The 16,609-nt window shown below is 42.8% G+C and overlaps 1 protein-coding gene across 1 annotated transcript in view; it reads left to right on the top strand.

Annotated features, from left to right (window-relative positions):
• Positions 1–16,609, top strand: part of BRCA2 (BRCA2 DNA repair associated) — an 83,503-nt gene that overhangs the window by 59,674 nt on the left and 7,220 nt on the right. The window contains exons 20-23 of the mRNA XM_065403784.1: positions 6,457–6,578; positions 11,299–11,500; positions 13,358–13,524; positions 13,615–13,753. Of these exons, the coding sequence (XP_065259856.1) occupies positions 6,457–6,578; positions 11,299–11,500; positions 13,358–13,524; positions 13,615–13,753 (630 nt within the window). The remainder of the gene's footprint in view (positions 1–6,456; positions 6,579–11,298; positions 11,501–13,357; positions 13,525–13,614; positions 13,754–16,609) is intronic.

Raw genomic sequence — 16,609 nt, 5'->3', positions numbered from 1 at the left:
TCCACCCACCGGTGCAGGGCCACACGGTATTCTCCCATGCTATGACTGGACAATTCCTTAAGGGACTGGATTGTCTCTTTCCTGTATGTTAGGCCCCCAGTCCTGCAGTGGGACTTAAATCTGGTGTTGGCCCGTCTCATGGGGGCCCCGTTTGAGCCGCTAGCTACATGCTCCTGGTCACACCTCTCGTGGAAGGTGGCCTTCCTGGTTACGATCAGGTTGGCTAGGCGGGTCTCGGAACTCAGGGCCCTGACCTCTGAGCCCCCCTACACAGTGTTTCATGAGGATCCGGTCCAGCTCCGCCCACACCCTTTGTTCCTCCCAAAGGTGGTCTCCGCCTATCACATGGGTCAGGACATTTTTCTGCCGGTCCTCTGCCCCAAGCGTCCAGTGAGGAGCGCCGCCTCCACACACTGGATGTGAGATGGGCTCTGGCTTTTTACCTGGAGCGGACTAAACCATTCAGGAAGTCCTTGTAACTGTTCATCGCCTTGGCCGAGCGCATGAAACGTCGGCCGATCTCCACTCAGCGGCTCTCCAACTGGATCACCTCGTGCATCCATACCTGTTATGACCTGGCGGGAATCCCTCCGGCACCAACTGTGAAGGCACACTCAACTAAGGCGCAGGCCTCGTCGGCTGCCTTTTTGGCCCATGTCCCCATTCAGGACATTTGTAGGGCTGCCACGTGGTCTTCAGTTCACATGTTCACCTTGCATTATGCGATCGTCTCCCAGACCAGGGAGGACGCCGGGTTCGGCAGGGCCGTACTCTGTCCCGAGAGTTTGTGAACTCCTTCCCACCTCCAACAGATATAGCTTGGAATCACCTATTGTGGAATACACATGAGCAATCACTCGAAGAAGAAAAGATAGTTACCTTTTCCGTAACTGGTGTTCTTCGAGATGTGTTGCTCATGTCTATTCCACAGCCTGCCCTCCTTCCCCTCTGTCAGAGTTGTCTGGCAAGAAGGAACTGAGGGTTGGGGGAGCGCGCAGCGCCCCTTATACCGTGCCATGGAGGCGCCACTCCAGGGGTCGCTAGGGGCGCTCCCCTACGGGTACTGCTAGGGGAAAAACTTCCGGTACCAGTGCACGTGACGAGCACGCACACCTATTGTGGAATAAACATGAGCAACACATCTCGAAGAACACCAGTTACGGAAAAGGTAACTGTCTTTTTTCAAACTTTTTTTTTCTGGTGACCCAGTTGAAGAAAACTGTTGATGTCTGCAACCCAACGGAGCAGGGGATGAGGGGTTTGGGGCATGGGAGGGGCAGAGGGTTGGGGTGTGGGGGTGAGGGCTGTGGGGTGGGGCCAGGAATGAGGGACTCAGGGTGTGGGAGGGGGTTGCAGGCTCTGGGGTGGGGCTGGGGCTGAGGAGTTTGGGATGCAGGAGGGGGCTCCGGGTTTGGGGGGGCTCATGGCTGGGGCAGAGGGTTGGGGTGTGGGCTTACCTCGGGCAGCTCCCATGCCTTAGTCGGGCAGCACTGCTGACGGGACTTTTAACGGCCCAGTCGGTGGTGCTGACCAGAGCTGCCACGACCCAGTACCTTACATTCCGGGACCCAATACTGGGTTGCGACCCGCAGTTTGAAAACCACAGGTCTAGGTCAGGGATTCTCAACCTTTTTGAAAGGCCCCACCAACATGCTATAAAAACTCCACAGCCCACGCCTGCCACACCAACTGTTCTTCTGCATATAAAAGCCAGGGCCAGCATTAGGGGTAGCAAGCAGGGCAATTACCTGGGGTCCCACGCCACATGGGGCCCCGCGAAGCTAAGTTCAGGCTATAGCTTCAGCCCCATGCAGTGGGACTTCTGCTTTTTTCCCTGGGCCCCAGAAAATCTAATGCCGGCCCTGCTTTGCGGCCCCCCTGAAACCTGCTCATGGCCCCCCAGGGGACCCCGGGCCCCTGATTGAGAACCACTGATCTAGTCTGACCTCCTGCATAATACAGGTCATAGAACTTTCCCAGATAGTTCTTATTTGAACTATAGCATATCTCTTAGAAAAACATCCAATCTTGATTTTAAAATTGCCAGTGATGGCCCCCCACAACCTCTGGTAAGTTGTTCCAATGGTTAATTACCCTCACTGCTACAAGTTTATGCCATATTTCCTGAATTTGTCTAGCTTCAACTTCCAGCCATTGGATTTTGTTAAACTTTTGTCAGTAAGATTCAAGAGCCCTCTACTATCGGATATCTGTTCCCCCTGTAAGTACTTATAACCTGTGATTGTCACCCCTCTTAACTTATACCTTGTTAAGTTAAATCATAGAATCATAGGACTGGAAGGGACCTCGAGAGGTCATCTAGTCCAGTCCCCTGCACTCATGGAAGTACTAAGTAGTATCTAGACCAGGGTTTCTCACAACAAATTTTTTGGTAGCCTCAAAGTGCGGCCACCAACTCTTGCTGGTGACCGTGCTGATAATTTTTTCTTAAAATAATTAATTACCTTTAGAAAAAACAAATATATAAGCACATACACATGTCCAAATCATTGTAATTTCTTGAATATTTTTGCAGACTCAATAATAAAAATAATGTACAGTTGTCTCTCTCCTTTACAGGACCTTAACGGAATAGAAACACAAATAAGGTGCTCTGCAGGTTCTTGTCTTTTTTGTTGTCATTTCTTTTGCTTTTTTTGGCTGCTTTTGTTAAAAGACTTGCTAGCTAGTAAGTCTACTGCTGTTAAAAGTGGTATTAACAAATATCACTTTTCACAGCAACAGACTTACTCAGTCCTGGCAAGCCCAGGGACAAATTAAGCCTTGGATAGGGAGGTCAGTAGGGGGGATGTGGGGGACATCATGCATGACGGGCTGGCGGGGGTCAAGGGTGATAGGGGGTAGCCCTGCCGTTGGGGGTTTGAGCCCTGTGACCAGAGCCTGCTGCCTGCCACCCCAGAGCTGGAGCCCGAGCCTACATCCCAAGGAAGGTGGGGAACTCACTAGCTGCCTGCTCCTCTAGCATTTGTGTCTCCTGTTGGTGGCCCTTGGGGCAGGACCACTGCTTTTCCCCCTTCCCCCTCCCCCCCCCCCCCCCATCACTGCCAAGGAGCTTGTGGCCGCAAGAAAAGCCCCTGGTGGCCACATGCGGCCACATTTGAGAAACTCTGCCTTAGACTCTCCAGTCTATTTTGCCACCCAGGCAAACTGAATTTAGTGATAAATGGTTACTTAAACCAAAAATCACACAATATTCAGGTTGCTTCCAGTCCCAAGAGACCAGTCACTTACCCCAGATCGATCTGTATCTTTGATCCCACACCAAAGACAACGCCTGTAGCCAATCCTGTAATAAACTAAGGCTAGATCTACACTACGGGGCGGGGGTCGACCTAAGATACGCAACTTCAGCTACATGAATAGCGTAGCTGAAGTTGCGTATTTTAGGTCGACTTACCTGGCTGTGAGGATGGCGGCGAGTCGACCGCTGCCGCGCCGCCGTCGACTCCGCTTCCGCCTCTTGCCGCGGTGGATTTCTGGAGTCGACGGCAGAGCGATCAGGGATCGATTTTATCGCATCTTCACTAGACGTGATAAGTCGATCCCCAATAGATCGATTGCTACCCGCCAATCCGGCGGGTAGTGAAGACGTGCCCTAACTTAAAGGTTTATTAACTAGAAAAAAGAAATAAGAGAATTATTTCCAGGCTAAAGCAAGCAAACATAAACACAAATGAGTTACCATCTATGATTTTTAAAGATACTACATCTCTGTTAATTCAAGATGGCTTTCAGGGCAGACAACTCCTGGGGGTCTCTGCCGCTCAGTTTAGAGTCTCTGGCCCTGTCAGAGTTCAAACTGCAGAGAGATGTAACATCTTCCTGTGTCTTTTTTTCATTTCCATCATTCAGCCTCCAAGTCCATAGACCAGCTTCTTTGCATGTGGTATTTCTAAGATGCGATAAGGCCATTAATCAATCCTTTGTATTGCGATGTTCCCATCTGATTTTGATTGTTCTTCTGGATGGTGGCAGGAAACACTCTTCCCATCTGAGTTCAGAAGTTTAGAGCAAATATTTTCAGTTATAAAGCAAAACTTACATATTTCCTTATAGCATGGAATACAGACATTACAAAATAAGTTTAATGCATTAGCAATTTACCAGCATTCTATGGAGTCTAAACACATTCTTATAAGACTAATACCTGTTTTGAGCAACACATAAGTGAACTGCTCTGGTCTCCAGCTATGAGTTTATCATTTCTTAACTAATGTCTGTAGCCTTGGTACCTGGCCTGCCAGTGTCACATACCATTCCCCAGTCTTTGTGTCATCTGCACATTTTGTAGGTGATGATTTTATGTTTCCTTCCACGTCACTGATAAAAATGTAAAATAGCATAGGGTCAAGAACTGATCCCTATGGGACCCCACTAGAAACACATTCACTTGATGATTCCCTGTTTACATTGCATTTTGAGACCTGTCCATTAACTAGTTTTTAATCCATGTAATGTGTGCCTTGTTCATTTTATGTCATTCTATTTTTTTTAATCATCGTACGGTACCAAGTTCCGTGCCTTACAGATGTCTAAGTATATTACATCTACACTATTACCTTTATCAACAAAACTTGTAATCTCGTAAAAAAACAAAACCTTAGTTTTACAGGGTCTGTTTTTTTCCATAAACCATGTTGATTAACATAAAGAATTAAAGGAGGACAAAATAGTTCATTATTTGAGTTCTGTATCATGTGCTGTATTATTTGCCAAAGATCAGTGTCAGGTTGACAGGCCTATAATTACACAGGATGTCCTGTTAATCCATTTTAAATATTAACACACAACATTAGCTTTCTCCCTGTCCTTTGGAACGTCTCCAAAGTTCCAAGATTTATTGAAAAGCAACATTAATGGTCCAGTGAGCTCCTCGGCCAGCTCTTTTAAAACTCTTGCATGCAAGTTATATGGACCTGCTGATTTAAAAAATCCTAACTGTAGCATTCTCCTAAGTTACTATGGGAATGAAAAGTGTTTCATCACATGATATTACTTATATAATCTGATTTTCCTAAGTAAAGGAAAGAAATATTTTCTCTTTTCTGCATTAATATTGACAATTCTACCATTTTTATCTAGTAAAGGACCAATTCCATTGTTAAGGGTTTTTTTGTTTTTAATGTACTTAAAACTCCGCCTTCATTGTCTTTAACTCTGTTGGCCATAGAGTTCTCCATGTGTCCTTTTGCGTCCTTTATCAATTTTCTACAATTCATAACTTCTGATTTATATTCATTACTATCAACTTGCTCTTTCTTCCATTTGTTCTATATATTTATGAGATCAAGACATGGGGTGGAATCAAGTGATTCTTCCACTCTCCTACCAGGCCCTGGGGAATAATCCCCTGCTAACTACCCATGATTGCCTCAGCAAATCTGATTTAAGCTCACACATTTTGCCTTCTGGGAGCAATGACAGTGGTAATGAGAGATCAATCATCCTTCTTTAAGCAAAATATTATTTATTAGAATAAAAGCCTTTAAGAAAAATATACTTTAAAAATAATAAACTAGCCTTTATGAATGCCTGCTTTTCCCTAAAACTTACCATTCCCTGAGTCTGGGAAGGTCCAGCTCCTTCAGACTCCTCCATCGAGCCTGACAGCATGTCTTTCTTTCAGAGCTCACTCACAATTGAGCCCCTCTTCTACTTCTGAGAAGCTCTTTTTAATTTTGTCCTTTTCATCTCTAGTTTCTGGCCTGGCAAAACAGCTGTGTCACTTCGGCCTGGAGCCTGGAAGTATGCCATTGTCTTATAATTGCCACCCCAAGTGTGTGGCAAGAGTTTGCTTATCTAGGGAGACATGTTGCCTTTCTGTTTGTTCTTCCTGCAACCCCTTCTTACGCTATAGCAATACATTCATACAGGAAGGTCTTATAACCCAATATACAACAACTTCCCTTCACTGACTAGGTCACATATAACATCCATAAAATTGTTACATCTCATTATTCTTAGAATATTGCTTAGCAGTTCCTGTAGTAATCATAACATTATTACGTATCAGCTCCTTTTCCCTCTACCCTACACAAAGAGGTCCTGACTTGTCTTGAATCAACACACCGATATAGATTCACATGCCATTAAAATATAAAAGTAAAGTAGTTCAGCCACCTAATTGCAAAAAATATTTTATCCCTCTTATATGGCAAAGATGACTTTCCTTTTTAATAGATATTTTCTGTCTCTGTCTCCAGTGATTCTACAGTGAGCTTATACCACATTCTACTATATGAAATCCAAGTGAATAGTAGACTTTCTGCCACTTGTATTACTAAAAAAAGTGAAGTCTTGTATATAGACTCAGCCTGATATTTTCATTCAGACACACTTTGGCCACTCTAAAGAGCTTTCTACGTCACATTTTTAATTGGTTTTTTTATTTAGATTGTAGCAGTTTGGATATAACATTAACATTTTTTAAAACAGACAAACCTCAAAGAAGAGCACTGAGATCGCGCACACTCACCAGACAGCAGATTCATACTTTGCAAGATGGTGCAGAGCTTTATGAAGCAATTCAGAATACATCTGATCCTGGTTGTATGGAGGTAAGTATTAATTGTGAATACTACCCTCAAATACATGTGGAATCTCCATTGTTTTTATTCAATAGTAGTTTCTGCTGGATTCAAGGACATGATATGACCTTAAATTAGTATTGCCTGTTGCCTTCTTGTGAGATGTTCTGCAATGTGCTGATCATTAAATAAGAATTCAGATTAAAATAATTTAAAAAGATTGCATGAAGGATTCAAATTTTGTTGCATTTTTTCGTTCACTAGTATTGGTCTGTTAGAACTGTCACAGTTCTGGAGTTACCTACAGCTCTGCTACATTTGTGGTCTCTTCAAGGGCATCTCTTTAGGTCTTAGAAAGGTGATGGCTAGTGGCCTAAGGACAAGAACCAATGTTCCTTTTCCTTCCAGACCAGAGTATTAGGGTTGCAGTCCCCTGGCAATTCACTGTGCTTATCCCAGCAGGTCTGACTTTTAGTCCAGCACCTGCAGTTCTGCTCTCTGTGACAGCATTTACCAGTGACCAGCCAGCTTTTACAAAACCCAGTATATTTATTTTGGACAAAAGCATTATAGAGGAAACATGTAATAAAACAATAAATAGTCTATGTGCATGCTAAGTTTATCAGATGTCAACCATCTTCCATGTGGCGACCCCAGTGTGTTTCCAAAGTCATTCAAACCCTTCCAGCAGGGTTTTGCCCTCTTGGTTACAGTCTCATGTAAGTTTGTGGATTAAGTGAGGGATCTCTGAGTCAATTCAGACTGACACATTATTACAATTTGGGGGCTTGTTCCTGAGGGCTCATGAAACAGGTATAACTAGTCAGTGCCCTTTTCCCTAGGGGGAAAAGCTTTAAAGATTGGGTATCTACATAACTGGCACTGGGACTCTGCATTAATCAACCCCTATCCAGGGCCGGCACAACCCATTAGGCAACCTAGGCGGTCGCTTAGGGCACTAACATTTGGGGGGCGGCGACCGCGGCGGCCGGATCTTCGGCCGCTCCAGTCGTCGTCGGTATTTCGGGAGCGGGACCTTCCACCGCCTCTGTCGGGGGGCGGTATTTCGGGGGCGGGACCTTCCGCCGCCTAGGGTGGCAAAAAAGCTGGCGGCGCTCCTGCCCCTATCCCTGTGATTCCATATTCCATAGGAAACACATACAGGGAACCAGAAACATAAAGATACACACACAAAACTTATTAATTCAAAGATCTATGAATATTATGTGTCCGTAGCATTAGGCATATCTCAATGTAATAGTCTTTGAAGTTTTCCATGGTCTCACATCTGTCACATCTCATTTAAAGGGATGAGTAACAATACAAGAGGGGATGGGGGAACTGAGTCACAATTCTGATTTGTTTTTATGAAAGAAGTTTCCCAGTTCTCCATAAAAACAAACATATTAATAAAAATAAATATAAAATATGTTTATTGAATTAAATAAATATTTTACTAGTGGATTTATAAGGTGTTAAAAGATGTACTCTAGAGTCGAGCTGAACAGAATTTTTTTGACTAAACAGTTTCATCAGAAAATGCCAGTTTGTCACACACAAGATTTCTTGTGAAAATGAGTCAGGTTCAGCTAACTTTCACTCAGTCACAGGCACGTTTCCAGAGATACCCTGGCTGCTAGGGTTCTAATGGAACCCAGCTAGGACCACCATGCAGTCTGCTTATGGGCCAGGGACCTCAGGTTTTTAGGGTCCCTGGCTTCCAACATTTCTGCTTCAGAGCTAGGAGCCTGGTAGCCTTGGAGGTCCTGGGAGCCCTGGCTCAAGCTGTGGCTCTGAGTTGAGGCTCTCAGCTCTGCACTCTGTTCATATTTTGGACTTACTATTTAGTGGCGGGAAGCAGTGAAACTGACATGAATCATGTCAAGTTCACTGGCAGCTGCTGGGGATTGGGGAGCATGTTTTGTTTCAAAAACATTTTGTTTCAAAAACACTGTGTTTCAGTGTCTCCCAAACACAATTTTTTTGAATCTGCCAGTTTCATGAGAAAATTTGTAATATTTGGTTTCAGTTTGAATGAATCTGAAACCAAATTTCAAAATACTGAAATTCCCTATGAATGGAAAATTCCAAATTTTGGTCAGCTCTTCTCTGGAGTTAAGTGTCCAACTGTGAATGGTGAAATTTTACAAATCTGTAAATATATGGCTCTACAAAATTATTTTCATAATTTTTTTTATTATTGTCATTATTTATTATTAGGGCTGTCGATTAATCACAGTTAACTCACGTGATTAACTCAAAAAAAGTAATCGCGATTAAAAAAATTAATCGTGATTAATTGCACTGTTAAACAATAGAATACCAATTGACATTTATTAAACATTTTTGGATGTTTTTCTACATTTTCAAATGTATCGATTCAATTGCAACACAAAATGCAAAGTGTACAGTGCTCACTTTATATTATTTTTTATTACAAATATTTGCACTGTAAACATGATAAACAAAAGAAATAGTATTTTTCAATTCACCTCATACAAGTATCTTTATCATGAAAGTGCAACTTACAAATGTAGGTTTTTTTGTTACATAACTGCACTCAAAAACAAAATGATGTAAAACTTTAGAGCCTACAAGTCCACTCAGTCCTACTTCTCGTTCAGCCAACCATTAAGAGAAACAAGTTTGTTTACATTTACGGGAGATAATGCTGCCCACTTTTTAATTACAGTGTCACCTGAAAGTGAGAACAGGCGTTCGCATGGCACTGTTGTAGCTGGCGTCACAAACTATTTACGTGCCAGATGCACTAAAGATTCATATTCCTCTTCATGCTTCAGCCATCGTTCCAGAGGACATGCTTCCATGCTGATGAGGCTCATTAAAAAAATAACGTGTTAATTAAATTTGTGACTGAACTCCTTGGGGGAGAATTGTATGTCTCCTTCTCTGTTTTACCCTCATTCTGCCATATATTTCATGTTATAGCAGTCTCGGATGATGACCCAGCACATGTTCGTTTTATGAACACTTTCACTACAAATATGACAAAATGCAAAGAAGACACCAATGTGAAATTTCTAAAGATAGCTACAGCACTTGATGCAAGATTTAAGAATCTGAAGTGCCGTCCAAAATCTGAGAGGGATGAGGTGTGGAGCATGCTTTTAGAAGTCTTAAAAGAGCAACACTCCGATACGGAAACTACGGAACCCAAACCACCAAAAAAGAAAATCAACCTTCTGCTGGTGGCATCTGACTCAGATGATGAAAATGAACATGCGTCGGTCCACAGTGCTTTGGATCATTATCGAGCAGAACCCGTCATCAGTTTGGACGCATGTCCTCTGGAATGGTGGTTGAAGCATCAAGGGACATATGAATCTTTAGAGCATCTGGCATGTAAATATCTTGCGACAACGGCTACAACAGTGCCATGCAAATGCCTGTTCTCACTTTCAGGTGACATTGTAAACAAGAAGCAGGCAGCATTATCTTCTGCAAATGTAAACAAACTTGTTTGAGCAATTGGCTGAACCAGAAGTAGGATTGATTGGACTTGTAGGCTCTAAAGTTTTCCATTGTTTTATTTTTGAATGCAGTTTTTTTTGTACATAATTCTACATTTGTAAGTTCAACTTTCATGATAAAGAGATTACACTGCATTACTTGTATTAGGTGAATTGAAAAATACTATTTCTTTTGTTTTTTACAGTGCAAATATTTGTATTAAAAATAAATATAAAGTGAGCACTGTACACTTTGTATTCTGTGTTGTAACTGAAATAATTATATTTGAAAATGTAGAAAGCATCCAAAAATATTTAAATAAATGGTATTCTATTATTAACAGCGCAATTAATCGTGATTAATTTTTATAATCACCCGATTAATCACAATTGATTTTTTTAACCGCTTGACAACCCTAATTATTAGTAGTATCTAAATAATTTTTCTACTAGAGTAAATATTTACCAAATATTTGTGGTGCAATGACAATTGGTGCTTCTCGCCATGCTTGTGTTTCCCTCCCCCATGTAATTATAACAAGACCTCTATAAGAACCTGGTACATGCAAAAATCACTAAAGTAACTGAGTAGCAGTTTGAGAGAGATTCAACAAACAAATCTATACTTTCAATACAACCAACTCAGCAAACAATGTAATTAAAGTTAATGTTTGTAGTTTTATGCCCTTGTCCTATTTTATGTTTGTGCAAAACAAATTGAGCCAGGTTTGCTTTCTACTAAAGTAAAACAAACAAACAAACAAACCCATGATGTGACCCTCAAAACTCATGTACTTTTCACCTAAGTGATTGCTGTCCTTGCTCCCAATCTTCCTCCTTTTCCAGCTCCAGCCTGTGTTTGCCATTTCTCCCAATCTTCATTCAAGCACAGACACTTAGCGACATGCCAAGTAGTGAGTAGTCCCATTGTGTCTATTACAAAGCAGAGCACATGCCTAATAAACATTTGTAGGATCAGGGCTTTTGACTGTAATAAGATCATAGAGTCTGTGACTTTGACTTTGTCAATGTTTTGTAAAATGTATGTATTTATGGTGCTGTACAATGCTTATTATTTGCATTCCAGTAATACCTAGAGGGCCTAACCAAGATCGGGGCCCCTTTGTATTATAATATATAATAATAGTTTTGAAATCCTGTTATATTAATGAAATGAAAATTAAGCTTGTATATTTAGAGAAGACTTTCTCAAACTCTATGACAGACTTTTTTACTGATAGACACATGAAGCTGAGTGGGTTTGCCCTTTGTGGTTACAGGGATGTCTTAGTGAAGAGCAGTTAAAAGCCTTGAATACTCACAGGCAGATGTTGAGTGATAAGAAGCAAGCTCAGATACAAGCAGAATTCAAGAAGGCTATAGAGTCTGCTGAACGGGAGGAACATGGTTGCTCCAAAAGGGATGTGTCTACTGTATGGAAGTTACGTGTTGTGGATTACAGAAAACAAGAAAAAGATAAAGGTTAGTACTGAAAAATGTAAACAACTTCAATTTTCACCATAATAGGCCAATTTAAGCACTTGGGATGGGGTGGAGATTAAAGATTAATAATCAAGGCATGGTCCAACACACAAACAAATACCTTGCCTCAGTTTTTAATAAGGGTAATGAAGAGTTTAGGTAGTGGCAGGGTGGCTAATGGGAATGAGGATATGGAAGTAGAAATTACCACATCAGAGGTGGAAGTCAAATTTAGCAGCTTAATGGGACTAAATGAGGGGGCCCAGATAATCTCCATCTAAGAATATTAAAGGAACTGGCACATAGTCAGGCTTGACCAAGCTCTGGCTGGGATGATTTAGTTGGGGATTGGTCCTGCTTTGAGCAGGGGTTTGGACTAGATCAGTGCTTCTCAAAGCTGGTCCACTGCTTGTTCAGGGAAAGCCCCTGACGGTCCAGGCCGGTTTGTTTATCTGCTATGTCCACAGGTTTGGCCAATCGCGGCTCCCACTGGCCGCAGTTCGCCACTCCAGGCCAATGGGGGCTGCGGGAAGGGCGGACAGCACATCCCTCGGCCCACGCCGCTTCCCGCAGCCCCCATTGGCCTGAGATGACGAACCGCGGCCAGTGGGAGCCGTGATCGGCCGAACCTGCGGATGTGGCAGGGAAACAAACCAGCCTGGACCGCCAGGGGCTTTCCCTGAACAAGCTGCGGACCGGCTTTGAGAAGCACTGGACTAGATGACCTCCTGAGGTCCTTTCCAGCCCTGATATTCTTTGATTCTATGAAATTGCAATCCCAATAATAAGGATTTTTATGAATCTGTAAACTCAGAGGTTGTACCCAATGACTGGAGAATTGCTAACGTAGTACCTATTTTTAAAAGCAACAACAAAAAAAGTGATCCAGGAAACTACAGTCCTGTTTGACCTCAATTGTATGCAAGGTCTTGGAACAAATTTTGAAAGAGAAAGTAGTTAAGGCCATAGAAGTAAGCAGTAATTGGGATAAAATATAGCATGGTTTTACAGAAGTTAGATTGTGCCAGACCAACCTGAATCCCCTTCTTTAAGAAAATAACTGATTTTTTAAACAAAGGAAATGCAGCAGATCTAATCTACCTGGATTTCAGTAAGGCATTTGGTACAGTTTCACATGGGAAATTATTAGTTTAATTGGAGAAAATGGAGATTAATTTGAGAATAGAAGGGTGGATAAGAAACTGTTTAAAGGGGAGATTGCAACAAGTCCGCCTGAAAGGTGAACTGTCAGTCTGGAGGGAGGTTACTAGCAGAGTTTCTCAGGGATCGGTCTTGGGACCAGTCTTATTTAACATTTTTATTGACGACCTTGGCGACTGTTAGCAGGAAATATCTCCAACAGCCAGTGAAACTAGATGGGGAGGACTCTGAGTTATTACAGAGAATTCTTTCCTGGGTGCCTTGCTGGTGGATCTTGCCCACATCCTCAGGTTCCAACTGATCACCATATTTGGGGCTGGGAAGGATTTTTTCCCTGGATCAGATCAGCAGAGAGACTGGGGGTTTTCTGCCTTCCTCGGCAGCATGGGACATGGGTCACTTGCAGGTTTAAACTAGTGTAAAATGGCGGATTCTCTGTAACTTGAAGTCTTTAAATCATGATTTGAGGACTTCAGTAACTCAGACAGAGGTTCAGGGTCACAGGAGTGGGTGGGCGAGGTTCTGTGGCCAGCAATGTGCAGGAGGTCAGACTAGATTATCATGATGGCCCCTTCTGACCTTAAAATCTATGAGTCTATACATTCAGCAGAGTTACACCAAGGATGTCTTAAGTTGAATTTTTTTGAGGCCTCCATGTTACTGCATACTAATATGTTTTCTAATCTTACATTATAGCCATTATATTGAATATATGGCGTCCATTATTGGATGTATGTTCCCTGTTAAAAGAAGGTGGTCGGTACAGAATATACCAGCTAGTAGCTTCGCAGTCCAAAGGCAAATCAGACACTGTTGATGTACAGTTAACAGCCACAAACAAAACTCAGTACCTGCAACTACAGGTAAAAACTTTTAACTGTAAATATGTGTATAACCCATAAACAATTTATATAAGCTTGATGGCATAAATATTTAAAGTTCTGTTTCTTCAGGCTTCGCAAGAGGTGCTGTTACAGATTTATATTCCAAGGAAGGCTCTGCAGTTCAGCATGTTGTTGGATCCATCTTTTCGACCAGCCTGTGCTGAAGTGGATTTAGTGGGATTTATAGTTTCTGTTAGCAAGAGAACAGGTATATTGTGCATTGTGTCCAAGTTTTTTCATGTTTAAACAGATCATATTAAAAATCTAACAACTTTCCAAGCTGATCTTGGTGTTGTACCTGCAGGTTTATAACTGTCTAATGTTTAGGTTAGACAGACCAAACCATAGAATCATAGAAATGTAGGGCTGGAAGGGACCTTGAGAGGTCATCAAGTCCAGCCACCTCTGCTGAGGGAGGACCAAGTAAACTTAGACCATTCCTGACTAGTGTTTGTCCAACCTGTTCTTAAAGGCCTCCAATTGTGAGGATTCCATAAAATCCCTTGGAAGCCTATTCCCTTACCCTTATAGGCTATGCCAGGGGTCGGCAACCTTTGGCACGTGGCTTGCCAGGGTAAGCCCCCTGGCGGGCCGGGCCGGTTTGTTTATCTGCCACGTCCGCAGGTTTGGCCAATCGTGGCTCCCACTGGCTGTGGTTTGCTGTCCCAGGCCAATGGGGGCGGTGGGAAGCGGCGCGGGCCAAGGGATGTGCTGGCCGCCGCTTCCCGCCGCCCCCATTGGCCTGGAGCGGCAAACCGCGGCCAGTGGGAGCTGCAATCGGCCAAACCTGTGGACGCGGCAGGTAAACAAACTGGCCCGGCCTGCCAGGGGGCTTACCCTAGCGAGCCGCGTGCCAAGGTTGCCAACCCCTGGGCTATGCCTACTCTAAGAAGTAAGAGTGTGATTCCCCTGCCCATGTACACATAGTGATGCTAGCTCCCATCAAGCTAGCATGAATATAAATAGCAGTGTAGCCATGCTAGCACAGGTAACAATAGCAGAGCTTAGCTGTACCATGTATAAACCCCTCTGAAACTACTAGGTATGTGCTGAGTTACATAGCCACCAGTTTCAGGTGGGTTTGTACTCAGCATGGCTTAGCCATGTCTCTGCTGCCACTACTAGTGCTACTGAAACTACACTACTATTTATACTCACACTAGCTTGATGAGTGCTAGCATGATTATCTGTATGCGAACAGGGGATTCACACCCCTACCTTATCGTGTAGATATAGTCATAACTAGAAAGTTTTTATTTATATCTAACCTTCCTCTCCCTTACTGCAGATTTAAGCCCATTATTTCTTGTCCTACCTTCAGTGGACGTGGAAGACAATTGGTCACGTCCTCTTTGTAACAGCCCTTAATGTATTTGAAGACTGTTCTCAGGTCCCCCCCCTCCCCCCCAATCTTCTTTTCTCAAGATTAAACAGGCCCAGATTAACCTTTCCTCATAGGTCAGGTTTTCTAAATCTTCTATTGTTTTTGTTGCTCTACTCTGGACTCTCTAATTTGCCCACATCTTTCCTAAAGCGTGGCACCCAAAACGGGACACAGTTACTCCAGCTGAGGTCTTACCAATGCTGAGTAAAGTAGGACAGTTATCTCTTGTCTCTTACATACGGCTCTCCTGTTAATACACCATGGAATTATATTAGCCTTTTTCGCAACTGCATCACATTGTTGCCTCGTATTCCATTTGTGATCCACTATAACCCCCACATCCTTTTCAGCCTTATGCCACCTCGCCATTTATTTCCCATTGTGAATTTGTGCATTTGAGTTTTCCTTCTTGAATGAAGTACTTGTCTTTACTGAATTTCATTTTGTTGATTTCAGACCAGTTCTCTAATTTTTCAAGGTTGTTTTGAATTCCAATCCTGTTCTCCAAAGTGCTTGCAACCTCTCTCAGCTTGGTATCATCTGCAAATTTTATAAGCATACTCTCCACTCCATTATCCAAGTCATTAATTAAAATATTGAATAGTAAGTACTGACCCCTCTATGACCCCCACTAGATAAGTCCTCCCAGTTTGGCAGTGAACCATTGATAACTTTTTTGAGTATGGTCTTTAAACCAGTTGTGCAACTGCCTTATAGTAATTTCATCTAGACCACAGTTTCCCTAGTTTGCTTTTGAGAATGTCAGGTGGGACTGCCAAAAGCCTTACTAAAATCAAGATATATCAGGTCTACGGCTTCCTCCCTATCCACTAGGCCAGTAACCCTGTCAAAGAAAGAAATTAAGTTGGTTTGGTATGATTTGTTCTTGTTATTCCTTATAACCCTGTTATCCTCTAAGTCCTTACAAACTGATTGTGTAACAATTTGTTCCAGTATCTTTTCCAGTATCCAAGTTAGGCTGACTGGTCTATAATTCTCCAGATCCTCTTTTTTTCCCTTTTTTAAAGATGGGTACTATGTTTGCCCTTCTCCGTTCCTCTGGGACTTCACCCGTCCTCCATGAATTCTCAAAGATAATTGCTAATGATTGCTTCAGCTAGTTCCTTAAGTAACCTAGGATGAATTTCATCAGGCACTGGCAACTTGAACACATGTAACTTATCTAAATATTCTTCTTCGAGTACTTCCTCATGTCGATTCCATTCTAGGTGTGTGTGCGCCCACATGCGTGGTCGTCAGAGTATTTTGCCTTAGCAGTATCATTAGGGTCAGCTGTGGCGCCCCCTTGAGTGTTGCGCTCATGCGTTGGTATATCAGGCATTGCGGGCCCTACATCCTCTCAGTTCCTTCTTACCACTTGTGGTGGTTTGTCGGAGTGCCTTTCCTTGCATAGTAAGGGCTATTGGTTTCATCTCTTCTGAGTTCAAGCCTTACGGACTTGTAAATAGTTGTTTGTAGTAGTTAATGTTAAGTGTAGTTAGAAGTTAGAGTCCCAGCAGGGACTTCACCCCAGAAAGGGCATGCCCTGTCTCTGAGGTTTAAGCTCTGCGCGGACTGTAACAGGCCTATGCCTGTAAGTGACCCCCACAGCAGCTGCCTCAAGTGCTTGAGAGAATCACATGTGAAGGACAAGTGTCATATTTGTAAACATTTTCGACC

The sequence above is a fragment of the Emys orbicularis genome, chromosome 1 (assembly GCF_028017835.1).
Source record: "Emys orbicularis isolate rEmyOrb1 chromosome 1, rEmyOrb1.hap1, whole genome shotgun sequence".
In the NCBI taxonomy this organism is placed as follows: Eukaryota; Metazoa; Chordata; order Testudines; family Emydidae; genus Emys; species Emys orbicularis.
The sequence above is the reverse complement of the archived record's forward strand: the minus strand, read 5'-3'. Positions and strand labels throughout refer to the sequence as shown.